This window comes from Orbicella faveolata, unplaced genomic scaffold, assembly GCF_042242905.1.
Source record: "Orbicella faveolata isolate gen_17 unplaced genomic scaffold, um_ofav_v1 contig_24, whole genome shotgun sequence".
In the NCBI taxonomy this organism is placed as follows: Eukaryota; Metazoa; Cnidaria; class Anthozoa; order Scleractinia; family Merulinidae; genus Orbicella; species Orbicella faveolata.
Genome location: NW_028301552.1, coordinates 18,005,386 through 18,026,742, shown reverse-complemented (window position 1 = coordinate 18,026,742; position 21,357 = coordinate 18,005,386). Strand labels below are relative to the sequence as shown.

The 21,357-nt window shown below is 38.4% G+C and overlaps 1 protein-coding gene and 1 long non-coding RNA gene across 2 annotated transcripts; one reads left to right on the top strand and one right to left on the bottom strand.

The window, feature by feature from the left end:
- The first annotated feature begins 575 nt into the window (after positions 1–575).
- Positions 576–11,768, top strand: LOC110043165 (uncharacterized). Its single transcript, XM_020748599.2, has 4 exons — positions 576–2,786; positions 7,079–7,188; positions 8,518–8,841; positions 10,163–11,768. The coding sequence occupies exons 1-4, from the start codon at positions 2,396–2,398 to the stop codon at positions 10,337–10,339; spliced, it is 1,002 nt and encodes a 333-aa protein (XP_020604258.2). The 5' UTR covers positions 576–2,395; the 3' UTR covers positions 10,340–11,768.
- An 8,469-nt stretch (positions 11,769–20,237) lies between these two features.
- Positions 20,238–21,325, bottom strand: LOC149110701 (uncharacterized). Its single transcript, XR_016207787.1, has 2 exons — positions 21,125–21,325; positions 20,238–20,755 (listed from the first exon to the last, which is right to left on the bottom strand). It is a non-coding gene; the product is annotated as an uncharacterized LOC149110701 (long non-coding RNA).
- Positions 21,326–21,357: the final 32 nt, after the last annotated feature.

The following is a 21,357-nucleotide window of genomic DNA, read 5'->3' as shown; positions in this document are numbered from 1 at the left end:
AATACTCAAGTTCCCCTAGAATATCCGAACAGATAAAATTTTTTTAGTGCAACCTAAAATTAACCTACAGAGCTTTAAAAGTACTCCAGATAGCCTAAAACAGCATCTAACAGCATTAGAGAGAAAACGGTCGTTGGGTGCCCCTGATAAATAAACAGAGGGTATATATATCTAAAGATTTTTTAATTGCCGGATATCGGCTCTTTCTCCGAATTAGACCCATGACCTCGACATAATTGGCTGATTTTCTTACACTGGCTAATTAGCTCTGATTGGAATCCGTTGGTGGTAAATCAGGTGCAGTCAGGGTTTAATTTGCTAAAACGAAACCACTATCAATGGATGAATACAGGTTAGCGTGAGGCAAGTTTGCAATACATGTATTGGTTGCATTTCAAGATGTTTGTGAACAACGTAGACACCGTATATCTCCAGAATTAAAAGAACTTCGATTATGATCGTTTCAGGGGCCCGTTTCTCGAAGGTCTCAAAAAAGCTTTCGCACCCGGGAAAGCCATAGCAAACAGTCTCGAACCATATGATTACGAAGCTGTTTTATTCACGTATTCTTAATATGAACACAGGTTCCCTTCATACAAGAAGTTTCAGACGTGTACACCTCTCCGTTTTTAGGTACAGATGAACTAAAAATGGCTTTACGGGCCCGAAAAGTTGCCGGGGTGTTCGAGAAACGGGCCCCAAGCCCGGGCTTTCAGGTCTTTCAAGCTTGAACCCGTTAAATATTACAGTAATCCGATACGAGGCTTACAGAAATAACCAATCTTTGAGGGTTCCGACTGTCATTCTAAATCACGTGGGTTAGGAGAAGGATGTTTGTGGTTAGTAGTAAAAGCAAAAATGTTTGAGAGTTTTCGTGTTTTTAAAGCAAACGTCCTTATTTTGTACTATAAAATCAATTGAAATTCCCGGTAGTTGAATAGTTGTTGGATAAATTGAGTCCTGCGTGCTTTATTGCAAGGATTCCTATTACAAGGATTATACAATGAAAGAGCTGACATCTGTCCAGTACTTTAGTCAACTATTGCCTATCTTATCTTCTTTCATTGTGCATATGGCAGTTACCTTATACGCGTCTGCCCCCAAACTGCCTGAAACAATATGATTTAGCTTCAACAGATAGTAGGCAGAGCGACCTAGGTATGGAAAAACGTGTGATTTTGAATTAAACAGAAGCTGAGGTTTTGAGAGCCATCAGTCAGTGCACTCGGTTCTATTTTCAAGGAGTCGCCCGGGTTCGTGACTCAGCAGCTAAATAGATAACAACACTTTATTATTATTACAAAGCTATTTTTGTGTGGCTTCATAAAAGCATAACCCGTAAACAATACATTTGAAACGGTGTTCAAAAACGATTAGCCACAGAAAAATTCTTCGATATCGCTGTAATAATACGCCTTTCCGACTCCCAAAACCTAAGTGACCACTTCTTTAGCCAGCATAGATCTTGCCAGGCGAAATTCTTTACTACGTAGCCTTGATCTGACCTTGACCAAAACAAGTTATGCCAGACGATCAGGGATTGACATATCTGATAAATTCCAACTTAAATGAAATTATTTTATTTTCTTTCTGAAGGATATTTTCGCGCAAAAGATAATTTCTCGCTTTCAGAGAGGGAAACTTCAGCGCATTTTGTTTGCAACACTCTTAACTTATCTTACTTATCCCTCTTTATCTTACTACACCGTAAAACAACACCGTCTCGATTAAAACACACAAATAACGTTAAACTGGTACACCTTTGACTTCAAAACCACTTAGAGCTTCCTTCTATTGACTTTTGCACTCAAGACGTGCTTTATAAATTGTTCGTTTTTCGTGAAGAGTTCCAGGATTAGTCAGGGCTCTTACGTTTTGGGGGTCTAAAATCATATTCAAATAAAAATTGCACCTTGATAAATCTTCCGGTTCAATATTTAAACTGAAAACAGTCAAAGAAGCCCTAGCGGCGAAAACGGAATAGGGTAGAAAAATACGTCACTAACTTACTGCAGTGCAATAACACCAGCTTACTTACAAAGGGCCACAAATTAGGACAAAGATAATCGTGCTAAAACAATTTCTAAGTAATTTTCGTACTTCAAATTACTTCTTCTACGTGCGGCCAATGAAGACGATATAAGGAAGAGATACAAGGTACACATCCGGAATTCTGCACGTGTGTAACTCGTGACAGCCAAGGAATGCTTAAAATCCTGTCATTCAGCGTTTCACCGCAAGCCACGTTAAATGATCTTTAAATGATCTAAAAATTTAAGGGCGGGAAATTTCCACAGCAGGGTAACAATAATAGATAGCGCCTCCACGCTTTGTGCTCCAGATTACAAACTTAGTCAAGCAATCCGGTAACGCGTCTCCGTTGAAAAGTGTAAACATGTTTATAGAAAGGGCTAAAAATGACTACGGTCCTCGGAAGAGTCTTACTCCGGCTCCGGAAAATTACTACTCCTCTATCGCGAGGTCTGCAAGAGGAAACGAAGTTCTAAATATTGCCTCCTTGGCCATGAATGGTAGCGTTTATGCCAATCCTGATCAAGTCAAGCCAGGACAGAGAGACATGCATTTAGAACCAATGTATATCGACGTCGTCGAGAGATCCAAACCAAGAAAGAAATCTCGAAAGATGAAATGCCTTGTCGCTTGGCTGGTGATTTTGACCTTGACGTCGCTCGCTTCTTTAGCGTTCACGATCATCATCTTCTACAGCACGAGTGCGGGCGCTGTGAAAGCAAAGCTAGGCGGAAACTCCGATTCACCAAAAGATGGTAAGGGCGTACGAAATGTAATCAAAGAGGAGAGATCCCGAAAAACTCTTTATCGTATAGATATGTTCAACGTTTATTAAGGTGTTGAACTTGATTATTATAACCCCAGTTAATGAGCTTATTTCCTTGAGCGGGGAAAGAGCACTGGTACTGTTTGACTTTCAAGAAACTTTTGTTTTACGTTTCAAAATCTGACCATCGTTTTGCTGCTTCCATTCCGTAATCTTAGTTTCTACGAGTCAATTTTTCTCTTTTCTACTCAATTGAGAGCACCCAGCCTCAAAAGAAATTAATACAACGTAGTATTTCCAGTTTTTCTTGTTGTCAAAGGGTAATACGAGAACAGCAGGAAGAAGAAGAATGTTAAAACATGTGTGGTTATGCAATTGTGCTTTGCTTCGTCACGCTACCTAACAATGTATATATATGTTTACAACATTATTTTAAGTGAGTATCTATTCCAAGGTGATTTTCACCAGATAGGAAGCTTATTTACAAAGAAAAAAAGTTTACCGCTCTTTAGCATGGTATTATTCTTGTTAGTCCAACATACTTGAGCAATTCCAACATTTTGCACTTTGTTCCCAAAGTCGTGGAACAGTTGCACTTTGTATTTGTGTTTTTGTTCTAACTGCGGGGGATATCCTGCACTCCTAGTTTCGCACGGAGCAGCGCCAAAACATCCGTGAACTGTAATGTCTGTGTTTGTTTTCCATGTCAAAACGTTGAAAACTCTTCTATTTTTGTAAAAACGACCTACCGACCAACCGCGTGTAAATTTATGTTAAAATTGGTGCGTTCTTACATGAGCTTTGTGTCGTAGTTTAAAGAAACTCAGAAACTTTTCAAAACCTGATCTTGTTTCTTTTTCGAAAACGCCTTGAAAAAGTACTCGCTAAATGCCAGACTTTTATAACTCTATATAAAGAAAACTAGCACCAGGTGCCGACGTAATAGTGCGGGTAAATTGAAGTTACATTTTGATTTCGAAATAAACAATTGATTCTCCCCTCCTTTTCAAGTAGTATTATTTAAAGAATGGAAGATATATTCTCTGTGTCTCTATTCAGTTATAGAACCACTTTTGAAACTTTAGGAGAACTCGAAAAAGCTAAAGAAACAGTCGCCTTCGGCTCGTGCTCGAACATCATCTATCAGACTTTCTTCCAAACTTCCACAGGGGTCTCTATTAAACAATTAGATTATGAGCTCGAGATTTCCGGCCGGCGATAGTACACGAGAGCGCAGCCCGAGTCAACTATCACGCATAGAAATCGAGAGCGAATATTCTCATTGTTTTAGTGTAAGCTGATCTACTAGTCGTTCAAAACTTTATCTAAATCCTCTTTGCATGCAGACACTTCAAAAACGCCAAGAAGCGACCGTCATTTTGTTAACAAGGGCACACTGCTACGTTATTCACTATCTATCACAGAACAGATAGTGAGTAGCGTAGCCAATCAGAGAATGGCATTCGTGATAGAACGCTAGTAAGTCTTTACTAAAACTCGATAAAAACCGCGACGAATTTGTCAGTTTTTAAAAAAATTAACCTTACGAATTACAGTATTATTTTACTGCAAACTTCCAATTTTTGCACGTATCATGCTTTCAAAGCTCATTCCAAACTGTCATCTGCGTATAAATCTGTCGATTTTCTTCGGTGGTGCAATTCAGCAAGTAGACTTTATTTTCAAGTGGAAACATTTTGTTGCTTATTGAAGGTCGGTGCTGAGACACTTCAGTATTCATAGGCATCAGCGCGTTTTGGCTTGTATCTTAAAAAAACAATAATGCTAAAAGAAAAAGGATGTTTATGTCTTAGTAATGAAGAGCTCAGTAGCGCTTAATGTTACGTGTTTAGGCCCCTCCATTCTTGCCATATGGTTCTCCTATAAATTCCGAGACAATCGAGCACTGACACCCATATGGCTAGATGACCGCTCCTATACTCTGTAATCTTCAATATTAGTTTCAGTTCGGATTCCTCTAAACATCACTTTTAAATTGTCATCATGTGCGAATATTAGAAATAAGTCGATATAAATATTTTCACGCAATTTGAGAAACACTCAGAGCAAAGAACAGCAGAAGCTTCACAAAACAACAGAAGAAACAGGAAAATCTATAAGAAGGGTCACCTTTCTTGCTTCGGACAAAAATTTAAAACGTGAGGGGGATATTTTTTATCAAAGTTAAATCCTTATTAATTTGTCCCAAATGAAGATCTTAGGATACTTACTGTTTGCAGTAAGCAACGTTCAGAAGAAAATTAGAGGGCCTAGATGTCTATATACATTTTTTCGTCAATATCATCTTAAAACCACTGTCTTGTCTTTTCCTACGATAAAACAGGATCACCCTGAGCAACGAAATATGACATTATCACTTTTCAAGAGAAATTCAAGAGAAATCGCAAATGTTACAGTAGCTCAGTTATGACGTAAAACTAATGCAGCAATCTAGTCGCCTTTTAAGCTTTTAAGTGTACACCTGGTTAAACTAATTCAGATTAAAGGTGTTAGTACTCCGGACGAACAAACGCCTAAAGAACCGGACTTTGTCCGTTCGATTAAACAAAAAAATCGTTCAAAACGAACACCAAGTACACGACATATGGATACAGTTGTGCAAAGCTTTGACGGGTTTTTTGCGGAGCATAAATGGCATTTTTGTGTCCTTTTACGCCAAGAAAATAATTTTATTTTTTCGCCACAAATACGTGGGATTTAATTGTTATATTAATAAGGCAATGAATTTAAGAAGAACAACGACCTAATAGCCATCGTTCAAAGAAACCAAGGTCAATATCGCAGTTGGGAAACAGGAGCAAATACATGGAATGTGTTTTGATGGAGAATACTTGTGTCTGTGCACGAAGAGCGAAGCCGCTTTTAAAATACCGGTGTTGTATACTGTATATTATATACTGCTACGCACGGGCGTCGACCATCGGCGATTCTAGTGCATTCGCCTACAAAATATCGCAAGCATTCCCTGTAGTCTGATTGGTTCTCTAGTCCAGGTATTATTACACGTCATACAATCACTTATTATGCTGAAATGAAGTTTATTTTAGGTAGTATAAAATTTCGAAACTTGCAAAACTAGCTTTTAATACTTTTTTAGTGGCAGTTCGTGTTTTTGGCGGGCAGGATAGAGGCGGTTTCAACCACGTGCCTATCACGTGGGGAACACGATGAAACAGCAGGTATTAGGGAAAATGCACCGTAAGAGCTAAACATGTAGTGAGCATAAGGTTTTCCTCACGACGGTTTGCATCCTGAATTGAACCGGTTGATCAGGCAGTGTTTATAATAGTAAGCTAATCCCATCTGTTTTGTAGAGTCGAGTGACACCTTAAGGTGATTCCTTAGTATTGTATTGCGCAGCCCTACTGCGCACGATTTTGGCGTCATTAGTGCGCGCATATGAGCGCGTGCCCGTACAAAAGGTGAGAGATTTCCCTGAAATTGAGCTCGATAGCGAAATAAATGCTCCTTTTCTCTTAAACGAGCACGGTGACCCCCACTTTTTATTTCATAATTTCAATGAGAACAATATCCGCAATAACTGAGTGAGAAATCGGTAGAAATCTATGGCTACTTTTTGGCAAATGAAATGAATACTATAGAGGAAGACATAACGGGCCCAACAGCGCATGTCCAAATTATGTTTCCTTTAAAGGATAAAAAATGCAGGGTATTTGAAGACATTTTTTCTGGGACGTAAATAAATAAATAACCAAAGAAAGTCAAACTCTGTGTGATATACCACGCTGCATTGAAAAATAATCGAGCTTATTTGTCGCGCGCGGATATTACCAAAAGTCGCCCAAATGACCGTATTTGTCAGCTTTGTGGCGTGAAAACAAGCACGGTGACCCCTCTTTTTACTACGTTTATAATATCTCCTTGTCCTGTAACAACAGCATACGAAGTTTCATCGGAAATCTATGGCGGGTTCTTCTACTAGGGAATCACCTTAATACTTGGGTATGCCCTCTTGGTACTATTTGTGAATTTCATACCCGAAGTCATATTCACTTACTTTGATGATTCCTGTTGTGGCTACGATACGCTTCAGTATTTGACGAAGTAATGATTAATAACATATTTGTAGGCAATTTTGAAAAACCAATGACCTACAAAGGTAAATCCTCTATGTTTTATGTATTTTAAGGCGGTGGGTACCCAGGGTGCCACAGGGGTTTCCGCGAGAGCGACGATAACTTTCAGTAATGGTTGACGACGTTTTGTTGAGAATTTCAAAATTCTATTGTTGTTTTGCAGATGAGAGTCCTTCACTGGAAGTAAAATCCTCAGGTTATCCTTTACGAGAAGACTTACTCGACAGAATGGACCAGATATCCAAGAATTTGACGTTTCTACAAAAGAAAGTGGTAAGACGAATTCCAATAAAATATTAGATATAATTGATTACTCTTCTGCCTGTGATTTAACATCTATCTTAATCAAAGTTCATAATTATGTGTGAGTCTTTATCCTTGTACCGGTCCTAAAATGACCAAGATGTAGTCGTCACGAACATTTTAACTTTCTGAAAAAAATCTCTTTGGCAACCATATGTGGCAAACGAAAAACCGAAAAAAAATGCCTTGGAAAGTTAACAAATACTAGAAATCAGGCCCTTTTAAGATTATCCTTGGAATCTTAGTGTTTTCGATAACGTTAATTAAGGTGGCTTACTCTAGTTATTCTGAGACTCGCTAGCGCGTACTACGATTGCCTGCCAGATTCAGTAATATTCACGCGTGCACAAATGGCGCAAGTAACGCTAATTAAGAAAAAACCAAAACAACTTCAGTACTTGAAACGCGTTAAAAACCTTTGGCATACATAGCGATAGTTTTAAATTGCTTTAAAACCAGTGTTCAAGCCTAGCACGAATGAAATATGACAAAAAAGAAATAAAAAAAAAACTGGTAAAGGAGTTCTTATTTACTCTTGCTTTCTCGCACGCGATATATGGCGTCACATGAGCACGCGCTTAAATGAAAGGTATACGCGGGTCAGTTCCCGCGCAAAGCTGTAAAAACCTGTCAGTGATCCATGATTACTCAACGACGTACCAGACAACCCGTGATGAAATTTTCTCAATTGATTTGCAGTAGTGAATCGTGTTCAAAACCACCTTTTAAAATAACTCTGTAAGGCAGTTTTTGAGCTATTTTTGAAATAGGCAAAATTTCACATTTTTCTTTAATATCCATGGATGTTTAACCAGATTTCTAATACCTGAAACTTTGAGGTGGGGTAATACGGATAGATTTTGAGAAAAACGGGATTAAAATTTCTATAGTCCAATCTCTCCTGGGCACTGGGTCGTTTATTTTGGCCATTTATTACAATAACGTTTTAATTGTTCAAGTATCACATAACGTGGTAAAAGACTTCACAAGACGGTAATTACAGCAAGGATTAAAATCTAAGAAATTTTCCGAAAGAGTTAAAAGCTTAACGAGAAGAACAAGAGGAAGACATCACGTCTTATAGCCACATCCGACGCACTAAAAATCATTTTAAAAATGAACAGTAAATGTATAAAAACTGTGTAAAAAATCGCGGTAATTCTCAAATTACCCAGACTAGTTAAACGCTTGGCTTTTATAATCCATCAGTCTGTGGTAAGATACCTTTAACACGGCTCAGCATGATGGCTGAGAATTGGAGAAATACAAGATTTTAAGAGTTTATTATTTCTATTTTAGGCAAACGTTACCAAAATGCCCGGACCAGGGGGGCCACGAGGATTCACTGGCTCTGCGGGAAGGCAGGGCCCTCGTGGCTATAACGGTAGCAACGGCACACCTGGAGCACCCGGAGAACGCGGGGATCGTGGAATCCAGGGACCAGTGGGACCCCCGGGGCCCCCAGGAGTTAATGGCACTAGAGGTGAAAGAGGCGCTATGGGACCTCAAGGACTAGTAGGTCCGAAGGGTACGGGAAACTTTAGCTCTTGTACTCACCACAAGAAAGAAAGCGGTGGAGCGAACAAGGGATCACATAATGACGTGCACGTTAATGAAGGGACGGTAAGCACATGTTTTTTTTTTTACGTTATTAACGTTGCTTCTAGAATTCTGACTTTCACTTTCTAAAAATCTTTTTACGAAAAAAAAAAAGCACTAAACTATTGGTATAAAAAAGACAGTTATCTCAGAAAACAGATGATATTCCTTGTGACGTCGTGTAATCGTGTAATGTCACCTTTGCTGGGATTATACTTTAAATGTTTTTACTTATGAGACCTATCATGACTGTTATGAAAGTAAACGGCCACACAAACGGCAAAAGAAATCCCCAAATAGGGTTATCTTGTTTTATTACCAGCAAACAGAGCTCATCCAAAGCAACAAGTAAACTTTATAAATCATTAGTGATAAAGGAGTAAAGATGCATCAAGTACGTCACGGAGCGCGCCCATCTATTAGCTGTCAAAAGAAAATCAAGGTTAAAGCGGAGTTAATCCCCCATATTGGCCTTATACGCAAGGTGATCCCTCTTCAGTTATTTTTGGTCGTGGTACTAAATTCCTTCCACGGATTTTTCTCGCGGGCGGTGCGTGGACAGCTCAAGCGGCTTCACGCGCAAGCATTTGTTTATATTATGTGTAAAAAGAGAAGGAAACCTTCCAACGCTGTGGGGAGGTCTTCTTTAATATTAAAACAAAGGAGCTGTGGCAATCCCTCGGTTTTAAAACATTTCGGAACCTTAATAGGAGTTTAAATAAGAAACAGATGTTCTCGCCGAAACAATGAGAACTGAATGAACGGCAGAGAAATGAACAGCCATACGAGCGCAAAGCAAACAAACGCCCAAACACAATGCAACCGAACTAACAGATGGTCGAGAGTGTAGCATTGTACGTCTGTTTTCCTATGCAAAAGACAGTCGCTGTAAACTTCTTGTTTCATATTAGTATTATAATCAATTTAATCTGCCGACGTGGAAGTAACTTTAGCTTGAACTTTCTCAAACTTAAGTATTATAACCATTATAACCTCTCGTTCTCGGTAGAACTACCCCACGAACCAAAGTTTTTCATCTGCCTTGATTGTGAGCTTGAAACTTCAAACGTTAAGGAGATGTTTGTTTTGAGGACTCGCTGTCCACCATTTTTGGTCCAATTGCATCCTCCACGTCTCCTCCAAGGAAACATCCACTTAGGGGGCTGATAACATCCTCGGAAGAACAGGGCACCATATAATCTAAAAGTAACTTAAGAGGTATAAGTCCAATATGGGGAGTAAATGTTTTTCCTTGATCTTCTCTTGCTATTGAATGTTTCATCCGATGCCACAAGGAATCCAGTATAATTTCGTTGTGTGAGCACGTTGTTGTTCATTTTTGCAGAAAAAGAAGATTATAAGTGCGACGTGTTATTCAAACGATGCCATCAGCTATGATCTTACAAGCGAGGAACTACCATCGGGAGGGTATAGATACAAGTGCACGTGCAATGGAACACGCAACAACCCACAAGCGAAAAGGATGTTTTGCATCATAAACTACTGGCAGTGTGAACTTTGAACTCATCCATGAAATGGGTGTACTTTAAAGGGGATCCTAAGGTGGTAAATCAATGTGATATCCATAATTATCAATGACATTTGCCACTCATTTACAATGTAGTGATCAGGTAACACTGTGGGGACTATTCGCCTCAAGAGGGTTCCTCTGTTGCAAAGAAAAGGCACAGTTTATGACTGAATTTCCCACCCCTACACCGTCCAAATAAGCAATTCAACTCAACTGCAAGGTTACTTTCCAAAAAGGCAGGTCAGCTCGAATAAGCACGTCCACTCCTTCAGGTGTTCTTCGTTTAGACCTTTGTCATGCGCAATTGACGATGTGTCATGAAGGAAAATATATTGCTTCAGTGTACAGATATCAACAAATGCGTAAAGGTTATTTAGTTGATAGCTCCTTGGGAATCACGTTCTTCTAACTACGTTTCTCATTTTGACAATGTTTTATCAAACTCCGTTTCGAAAATTTGAATACAAAAAGAAATGCGCTACAAGTACTGTTTCTTTTTGTTTGCAATTTTGGCATAAGCCAGTTGGGTCAATTTTTTTGAATAGGTATTGTTCGGGGAAAAAAACATTTGTTATGACCACTGGAACCACTTTCATAATGCTACAAGTTAAGAAAAACCAAGACGAACTCTCCCGGGAGTAATAATCATGATTATAAATATATTATAAATTAACGAATATCGCATAAAAATATTTAATCTAAATAATCAATTTTTGCTCATCAAACACAATTGGTTGGACGACTTTAATTGAGAAGACTAGTTAGTCACTGTATATTTCATGAAGACCAATTATATTTTTCTGTAAAAATTATCTTCAGATTTTCCATTTTACTGAAGTTTTGTTTTAGGCAATTAACCACGTAAATGACAGACTATTGTAGGTAGGCTCACATTTGTGGGATAGTATTTGTAAATAAGCAGAAATTGACATATAAGCAATCCACCGTAGGAAAAAAAATGGCGGTTGTACATTTCACCATATACCTTGAGAACCTAACACAGCCTATATGGCAAAATGATAGCCACATTTGTACAATATTTGTTCCTGTAATAAGGACATTTTGTAGCCTAGGTTTGAAGATTTTATAACTTTTCTGTACGTTTTTACGAACGTGGTTACGGTTTTCTTGCGCTAAGAACTATGGGTAAATGTACCAGTCGCCATCTCTTTTCCTACGGGGGATTGAAATAGGACATTTTTTCAGTCTGAATATTGTGAAAGCTTCAGAAGCTATAATAAGACGCACTTTTAAAAGGGAAGTGTTTTAGATACAGAGTTTTCGCTATTGTTGAATTATATGTAAAAAAAAATCTTAATGTATGTATAGTTACTTCAAATTATTTAATTTTAACAAAGATTGTACAAATTATATTTAAAGTTTTCTTGACAAAGTGAAATATTAAATGATGTGAATTGTAGTAAGGTGTATTTGTTATGTTTTTATTTAGTGTGGAAGTACAGTGTTTTAAAAGTGTTTTCTCTCTGTAAGTATTCCGTGGTTTCGGATTTAATTTCTGGGATACTTTTGCATTTGCCATGGAAAATCAACTTTTCAGCTTCAAAATCTCTCAAAATGTCAGGAAATGGTTCCCAAATTTCTGTTTGTTTGCCTTTCTGAAAGCTTCTGTCGACATTTTCACCCGAATTGTTCCAACATTTCATTAACCACAGAGAAAGTTATTACTATAACATGTTTGTGTTCATTTGGCAACAACGGGGCCCTTATGGGCCTTATAGGCCCTTATAGGCCCTACTGCCAAAGTCATTCTCAAGTTAATTTCACCGATGGTACTCAAGTCTTTTTCTAATGCTATCGCGCGTGTTACGTACATGGAGGCGTGAATAGTCTGTCCACGTGAGCAAATTCCTGTGTGAAGAATTTTGCTCTATTTCTGGAGCCTCCTGGATTTTCAAAGTCGGGAATGATCCACAAATAGCTTTAGAGAAATTGCCATGGAAAAGGGCCCATTTGGAGATTAACTCTCCTATAACCTTTCCTCCCGCCTTGGATCTATTGGGTACACCGTGTTACAACAACAACAACAAAAGCAACAATCTTTAGTTGTACTCTTTTCACTCCAGGTTTCCTCTTTACTTTGCTTGAAAGTGTAATGTTACGCTGTTTACATAGCCCCAAGCCTAAAAAAACTGGTTAACCACATTTGCTAATCCCATAATAACTACACTGGAAAAAGAAAATAACATGTATGGAAATTCCACATCCTACTGACAGATACGTATACCCATCTGAAGAAATGCCGATTATTTAAAGTATAAAAACTCAGAGCTAATATTATGGTAATTATTAGCAGGCTACCGTGGCCAGGCTACAGTTAATGGCTACTGGCCTTTCCTCCCACTTAACATTTTAGATCACTTTCGCGTATAAGTGTATTAAATAGCAAAGAACGTTCTACTTTAAATAGCCGTTTGTAAGAAATACAGCCATGGAGACTTTGTTGCATGTTACTTGTTCTTCAAAGCACTTCTAAATTTATGAATGAATACCTTCAATCGTACGTAAAATGCTTCAAAAGCACATAAATAAAGATATTAGGTAAGTGGTTTTTTTTTAGTAACACTGGGAAATGTTTTTAACCTTCATTATTAAATTTATTATTAGATTGCTAGTGAATATTACCTGGATTATGCCGTTTCCGAGTTACTTTTTGCCTCCGTCAACGAGTCTTAGTGCAAAACCTTTTAAATGAAAATGAGTTGATTTGCCTGAAAATGAAGTTGTAGGCGGAGCTCATTTCTATATGAATGGTTTCGCTCAAAGACTCGTTTTGACACAGACTCAGAGGCAAAAGGTAACTCGGAAATGGCCTACTGGGCCACCAGCAAAACCACTATTCTTAGTCGTCATTTCAGTATCTTCTCTTAAATGGGACAATTGGAGCAATGAACTTTTCAATAACAAGGTTCACAGTTTAAGCTGTCTCAATTGTGCAACTAGCAATAATAAAAAAAGAGTTACAGCTCGAGATAGCTATTGTATGCGTTATGCAGGACATTAAATCATTGTATCGTTATGATGCGCGTAAAAGCTCGATGGAAGCTATAGTAGCGTTCCCTCAAACCCATTTTATTCCCCAAACCCATCGGTTTAAGTATCGAATATCGACTTACTAATATTCGAATAGTTTTGACTTTTCTGAATTTCATAGGACACAGGTAATCTCATAAGATGTCTGTATTTGGAGGTTAATATTGGCGGCTACTTTGGAGACCTTCACTGAGATTCATTGAGTGAAATTTTTTTTTTAGAATTTATGGCTCAAAAGTCGAAAAGATTTAAATGATGCGCCACCAACTGAAACGGAAAATATTTTTGCGTGTACAATTCCTCGGCGTACTTTAAAGTAATGTGTATTTTTCGTTACGATAATATATTTCCTCCCAACTAGCAGGCAATATTAACCTCTTACCAACCGAGTGCATGCGAGGGCCGTATTGGACAATATTGACCGAAGTCGAGGCGCGGTACGGACCGAGCGCAGCGTGGTCCGTACAAAAACGGCCGGAGGTCAATATTTCTCCAGTACGGCTGGAGCAAGCTAGGTTAGTGAGTGGTTTAGTAAGTGAATTTATCGGTTTTCGAAAGCCAAAAAAATACAGGGCTAATGACCGTTTCCATGAGAACGGTTCGTAAGGCAACATCTCGACCAATTGAGAGCCAATCAGAACGCTAGGATCTACCTCTAGAAGCTTCAAGACCACCTTGCCTTATGGTTAAATGTAGTACCGCATTTACCTTATAATAAAAATTCCAGGAGTTTTTTAGCAGACGACAAGCAATCTCTATTTTGCTCGAAGATCCGCTAGGGAAGAACGTTCTTCCCCGCGGACTTTTGAACAAAAGAGAGACTGTGTTCGCAGTCTATTTCTTTGGTGTTCGTGCTTTTATGAGTTTGGTAGTAGCAATTGCTTTTTAAGCCAATGTTTGAAAGGATTTTAATTCAAGTTAATTGCAGGTAGATGTTATAAAGATTCAATTTAAAACCAAAATACTATTTAGTCAAGTTTGTGGACTTACTGAGTCGATCCTCCACTAATGGCCACCTCTCTACAACGGCTACAAGTGGACGGTCGAGATGTTCAATCTTATTTAACCTCTCTGCAACGGCCATCTCTCCACAACGGAAACGGCCACTGAAAACTCGTCCCCAACTACCAAAATAACCTCTCGACAACGGCCAGTTAACCAACCAGTGACTAACGATGTATACAAAAACCCATGTTTTGTTGTAAAAGGTCACAAAACTGACTTGATCTGTACCACTCGTCGTTGGTCTCTGTTTCTGTTTTATTCCAATTTTATTTATCTATTTTGATTGTTTTACGCATTTGTATGCTACAGTAAGCATTTTTTTTTAGAAACAGAAATGTTGCACTAGCGAAAAATATATCTAGTGTTATATTACTTCACTACCTACCCATTACGGCCACCTCTCTACCGTCCTACTGTCCCTAAGGTGGCCATTGTGGAGCGAGTGTGACTGTAGTTTTCAATGACATTTTGAATTAGTTTTGTTATTGTGGACATTCGACACATTGAAACGTCTCTCGCATGTTCTCGAAAATGCTCTCGTAAGGTCAGGTGGAAGATCCCGACCCCACATTTCCAAACATATTCCCTAATCATGATAATGAAATTATGTGGTCTCGTGTAAAATCTCGCATGACATGAATATACTGCTTGGTACCTCAGATTGTGGTAAAAGGCATCTCATTTGGGACTTTCACCTTTTTCATGATACGTTCGATTTCCTGTTGGATTGACCATGGTGAAGCTCAACGTTGAACTAAAATCCGATCGAGCCGCCCTAAAGTAATTATAGCTCTTAGTTTTGTGTCTTTTTTTGTACAATATCTTTAAGGGGTGAAATAAAGCGTAACCCACGCCCAGCTTGGTCCCCTTGAGAAGGCAAAACAGACGCAGACTGCATGTCGCAGGCTGAAGTTTGTTTCAATTGAGGCTAAATGACCGGCAGCCGGTCAAGGTTTTAAAATCACTAAATGATCGCCAGTCTGATATTTTTCTCAAATTTAAGGAACCGAAGGAACCCATCCAATTCAAACTACCATATGTCGATTAAGAACTGCCAAGCGATCCAGAAGAGCAGCATAGATCGCAAGTCTAACACTTGGTTTACGCTCGGCTCATGGTTTGTGACACTCACGATTTTTCTGGGTCGACTGCCGGTCGCGGTTTTCAAATCACTAAATGACAGGCAGTCCGATATTTTTCTCAAATTTAAGGAATCGAAGGTACCCATCCCAACCCAAGCGATTCAGAAGAGCTTTATAGATCACAAGTCTAATAAACGCTTGGTTTACGCTCGGCTCAGAGAACTAGACCATGGTTTGTGACACTTTAATTTCTTTTATAACAAAGTTTCCATATAACGCGCGCTCTGATTGGCTGAAACAGCGTGCTTTATCAGAGAACAGAGCACGGGTTGATGACGGTAAGTTGGCTTCCAAGTTTTTGCTTCGGAATTTTGACGAATTTGACCCAAATTAAACATCCCCTGTGACTCAGACAAACGCAGTGGAAACGAGCTATTTGTCTGCAGTAAATATGGCTCACAGAGACCATTGTTAGCAACAGTAGTGTTAAAACTGTACTAAAATAACAAGTTTTGCTAGATTCCCGCCGACAAAACACATAGCGAAATAAACAAATTCTCAACCTAAACAGTGCTTCGATAAGGACATTATATTTGTTACGAAGGCAGAAATTATACTTAAGAAGTAAAACAACGACAGAAAACAACAATTGAACTGTCTCTGTTTATGATGAGAAGCTTTATTTTTGTAAAAATGCTCAATTGCTTAAACAACACTTACATGCAGTGTAGTAACGCTCGTTCTCCGGTCATCTCAGCGAAGTGAACCGACGAGTGGTTAATGCAAAGCTTGCTCTGATATTCTCTTCTGTGCTCGGAGTAGAACCAGTGGGAACCGTTTAGTCTTTCTAACTTTTACGCTAGTTCGGGCAATCTTGCTGCATGCGGCTACAAGCCGTAAATAATTGCAGCTCCTTTCAAATTAAACTCGCCATTTCGCATTTTCATCCGCAAGCTTTGAGCTCCGCGTTTCGTAATTTCCACTGGAAAGGTGCTCGTTTTCATGGGCCACAATACGGCCGGATTCCTCTGGACTATAAACCTTTACCTGCCCTTAGATCCGTATTTAAAAATTAACTTAAAAGCGAACTTTGAAGACATCGTTCTTCTCTCGAAAGCCGCTCAAACTTCTCGAAACTGAAAGCTTAGCTGAAGTCCAGTTTGTGATTGACAGCTGTCGCTTCGTTAGCCAATCAAATTATTTGAACAATTCTAAAAAGGATTGTGATTGGCTTATTTTAGCGTGCTTTATCAGAGAACAGTGCATCGCTGACGCCACTTTTGCTCGTTTGGAAAATAAAGTTTGGTTTGAAAATTCAGCTGAATGCGTGGAGAAATTATCGGATTCTTTATCATAAAACAAATAAAGAAGCCTCGGCTGTGCTCTGTTCTGTTGTAAAGCACTTAGGAAGCGGTAGAGCACTCAAGAAGTAGGGAAAAACACTCGACTACGTCTCGTGTTTTCCCCTACACTTCTTTCGTGCTCTACTGCTTCCTGCGTGCTTTACAACAGAACAGAGCACAGTCGAGGCTTCTTTATTTGTTAATTAGGTCGACTGCCGATCACGGTTTTCAAATTACTAAATGACCGGCAGTCCGAGTTTAATGAATCGCGGGAACCGATCATGTCCATCTTACAATATGTCGACTGAGAAGTTTCAAGCGATCCAAAAAATTTTTTCTACATTATAAGTATGAGAATAGATGGGTTCCTTCGATTCCTTAAATTTGAGAAAAATGTCAGACTGCCGGTCATTTAGTGATTTGAAAACCGTGACCGGCAGTCAATCTAAATAAATCCTAAGTGTCACAAACCATGGTCTCGCTCTCTGAGCCGAGCGTAAACCAAGCGTTAGACTTACGATCTATACAACTCTTCTAGATCGCTTGGCAGTTCTTAATCGACATGTGATAGTTTGAACTGGATGGGTTCCTTCGATTCCTTAAAATTTGAGAAAAATATCAGACTGCCGGTCATTTAGTGATTTTAAAACCTTGACCGGCTTCCGGTCATTTAGCCACAGCAACTTCAGTCCCCAGGCGGTGTTGGACACGACTCGCAAAGCATGTCGGGAGAAATTTTCCCTGGAGCTCATTTTCATCTGATCGCTGAACGGCAAACATCTCCACGCGCCGATGGTGACGTGGAAATATGACTTATAGGAGGTTCGTTCGCATCCGATGCTGAAAGAAATCTGGAATGACATCCACATGAAATGTTCCGCACGCCAAGTAATAGCTGTAGATGACTTGGGCCACTCCTATTCTTGATATACATCAATGACATAAGTGCTTCCTCAAATTTGTTTTCCTTCACATTATTTGCTGACGACACCAACATATTTTACAAAAATAAAAGTCTAAACCAGTTACTTACAAAAGCAAATGGTGAGTTAACTAAACTTTCTCTATGGTTCAAAGCAAATAAATTATCTTTAAATATTTCTAAAACAACTTACATGATATTTTCAAACAAGAAAAACATGAATGAGACTATAATTTAATGATAGACGAGAACATCATTGACAGAGTTAGGGAATGTAAGTTTCTTGGCACAGTTATAGATGAAAACCTAACATGGAAACCTCATATTAGCTTGGTAACAAGTAAAATATCAAAAAGTATTGGAATTATGTTTAAAGTACGGCAATTTTCAACCAAAGAAACGACCAAAACCTTATATTACACTCTTGTTTACCCTTACATACATTACTGTAATGTCATATGGGCCAACAATTATCCTACTAGACTATCTAGAATAGTAATACTTCAGAAAAGAGCAGTCAGGGCTATAGCTAAAATACAGTATAGAGAGAGTACAGAAAATGTCTTGAAGGAGCTAAAAATGTTAAAAGTACAGGAGATAATTTAATCATTTTTTATGATAAGTTTTACAATAATCAACTTCCAAAAAATTTGTCAAACATCTTTTCAGCAAATTATCAAATACATAGTTATGGTACACGACATGCAGATGATTGTCATCTCCCTCGCAAATCAACTACACTTGGCCAATACTCCTTGGCCTTTCAAGGTCCAAAAATATGGAATAGTATAGACATCAAAACACGAAAAATCAAATCTTTCAATATAATTAAGAATAACATAAAAAGATCTATAATAGACAAAGATAGCAGCAGTGGCAAAATACCCCTTTTATAAAATAAGCTTTTGATACTTATTGCTTCGTTGATCATTTCATAAGATATTTTGAGTTGTTTCAAGTTTGATAATTATTATCAGTTAGTTGAAAAATGTCAAATTAGGAATATATAATTTCAAGCATTTTTTTGGCTTTTCTATAGACTCCCTCATCACTTGTTTTGTATCATCAAAATAGTAATATTAGGCGATTTATAGTATATACTGTAATAGGTGATGGAAGCAATATAAAGTTGAAAGTTGAAAGTTGACTTCTGCTCGATTTACAAAGCAACCATTTTCAGTGCTAAACAGATGATTTTAGTAGGAATCGAAGCTTCGCGGTTCGTCGAATCTCTACGGTTGAAAAATAAATTATTTCCGTTTCTGATCTCTTCGAATTCGATCCTAACTTGCCGGAATTGAACCTACCTTCGGCACTTTCCTTCTCAGATAGCTCGACTTGTGTGTGAAGTGTATCAGTGTATCGCTGGCCAACAACATGGTTGTTGACAGATATCATGTTTTCGTTCGACGATAAGAGAGCTGAAAAGTAAAACCTACGAAGAAAAGGGTTGAATAATTCGAAATCAAAGCCATGTTTTGTCCTTGAAAACTTGTGCAAAGCTTGATTAATCGAGTTTCGCCCGCTGTATTTCCTTATTAACCAAAAGGAATCTTAAACAACTTGCTAATGAGCTATGGCTCTTTCAAAATGACAAAAACAATTTGCAATAAATGGAATTAAAAAACTAGAAGCTTAATGGGAGAAGTAGGGTATGTTTTGCTTCAATGTAAGTGGTAAAAAATAATTGTATTTGTCCCCTATACCAGGTCACACTTCCGGCAAATCCTTGTTCAACTTACAAATCCAAGATTAAATATGTACTGTGTGGATCTATTTTGTAGACAATGAGATAACACGACTTTTGTCTTGTTCAACTTCCTTGAATGTATTTAAAGTAAAAGGGTCTACAAATGACTTTGCCTCAGACATTGCCACTGGCAATATCAATGTTCAAAATGATGAGAGTTTGAGATTTCTCTTCGCCTAGTGCTTAGGTGTTGGATGTAACTTGTATCTGCTCCAAGTGTCCATTCCTGGGTTCTCAGTACATGTGAGGCCATGTAAGAGGGAAATCAGGCTCAATGGGAAGAAGGCTTGGTTGAGTTACATGAAATGAATGCTTTGGACAAATAATATACTTCATGCTATTTAAAGTGGTTGCAACTAAAATTGCAGATGGGAGATGTGAAAAAAAAAAAAGACTTACATTTACTTGCAAATAATAATTCAATTCCAAAGTATGCTTTTTAAACTGAATGTTTGCAAAGCACTGACAAGCACACCAAAAAAACCAGCAAAATAGCACAAAAATCATATTCTGGAAACAGCAGCCAACATTAAGTTCACTTATAAATTAATAAACTGGAAGACTGTGAATGATAGGCACGGTCAATTAGCAATGACTGAATTGCTCATGGTCCTGTGCCTTCATTGCATGTCCTCATATCACAACTCTGCTAAAGTTTAAGGTTCAATGTAACTTGTGTAAACTAAAGGGAGCTCCTTACCCAGAAGAGTGCTATGCAGGTCATTTGAAATATCTATCAGTTTAAAATTTATTATTTACTGCAAGTCCTGTGGTCAACAACACAGTGATCATGTACCGATATTAACATTTCCTACGTTTGCTGTTAAATATTCTGCTAAAAACAGTCTCCACAGCACTTCCTCATGTTGACTCGTAATGACTATGACCAACTGAATTCAGAATAATCTAGCATGTAACTGTATCCTAGATCATCTATAGTGAGATATTTTGACTGAGATAACTAAATTGCAACAACATTTGAAAATACAAGCAGATGCACTGTACTGAACACTTGCAGTAGGTCTTAAAACTTGGGATTGCCATGCAGCTTTCTAAAATTATCAGCCATAGACGACTGAACAATAACATCCGATCCAAGAGTAGTAAATTTCTGTTAGAGATAACAGTTCAAGACAGGCAGCGATCATGATAGTGAAAATTCACTGTAAATGAGATGATATCTTTAATAGACTAGAATCCAAAGCAGGATCCAAAAATCTTGAACATCGGCCAAACAAACGGATGGCATACTTACTACAAAAACAAACAAACAAACAAGAAAACATTAAGATGTAAAGGGAACAAGCCGAGCCACAAAATAACAAGGGTAGAAATCACACAATCACTCCCGCGAAATACCGCGAACATCTGACAAATCAAGGAAAATGCCCCAACTTCAAGCTCGATTTTGACCGTTGAAACGACGGGGCCCGCCTGGGCCCGCCGAACTTTCCTAAAAGTTCAACTCTCGAACTAAAGTTTCACGAAAAAATAATTCACAATACTGATCCCTGTTACCCCGCAAACGACTAAAAGAATACCCATGTCAAGCGCGTGTGGTAAACAAACGTTTTCAACATAGCATGATTTCCATTGACCAGTTCTGATGCAAAAATTGCTTACCAAAGCTTGAGGCTTGGCAAATAACTGGTCTAGATATTACAATAGCGGCACCTAGAAAAGGTTCGTTTGAATCTCATGATGAATGCAGAAATCGGTCGAGAAACGACAACCTACTCTCCATTCGCAACGAAAAATGTGTCCGCCATTGCTCCGGCTGAGACGACATATGATTGGTCGAATACTGTCACGTGAACCGTGTCCAACGCCGCCTGCTCAGTCCCGGGGGACCCAAG

Bases quoted from the DNA above. Each gene is read 5' to 3' on its own strand.
- LOC110043165 (XM_020748599.2), top strand. From the start codon at position 2,396: ATGTTTATAGAAAGGGCTAAAAATGACTACGGTCCTCGGAAGAGTCTT. The intron at 2,787-7,078 runs GTAAGGGCGTAC...GTTGTTTTGCAG, and splicing joins CTCCGATTCACCAAAAGATG to ATGAGAGTCCTTCACTGGAA. The intron at 8,842-10,162 runs GTAAGCACATGT...TCATTTTTGCAG, and splicing joins TGCACGTTAATGAAGGGACG to AAAAAGAAGATTATAAGTGC.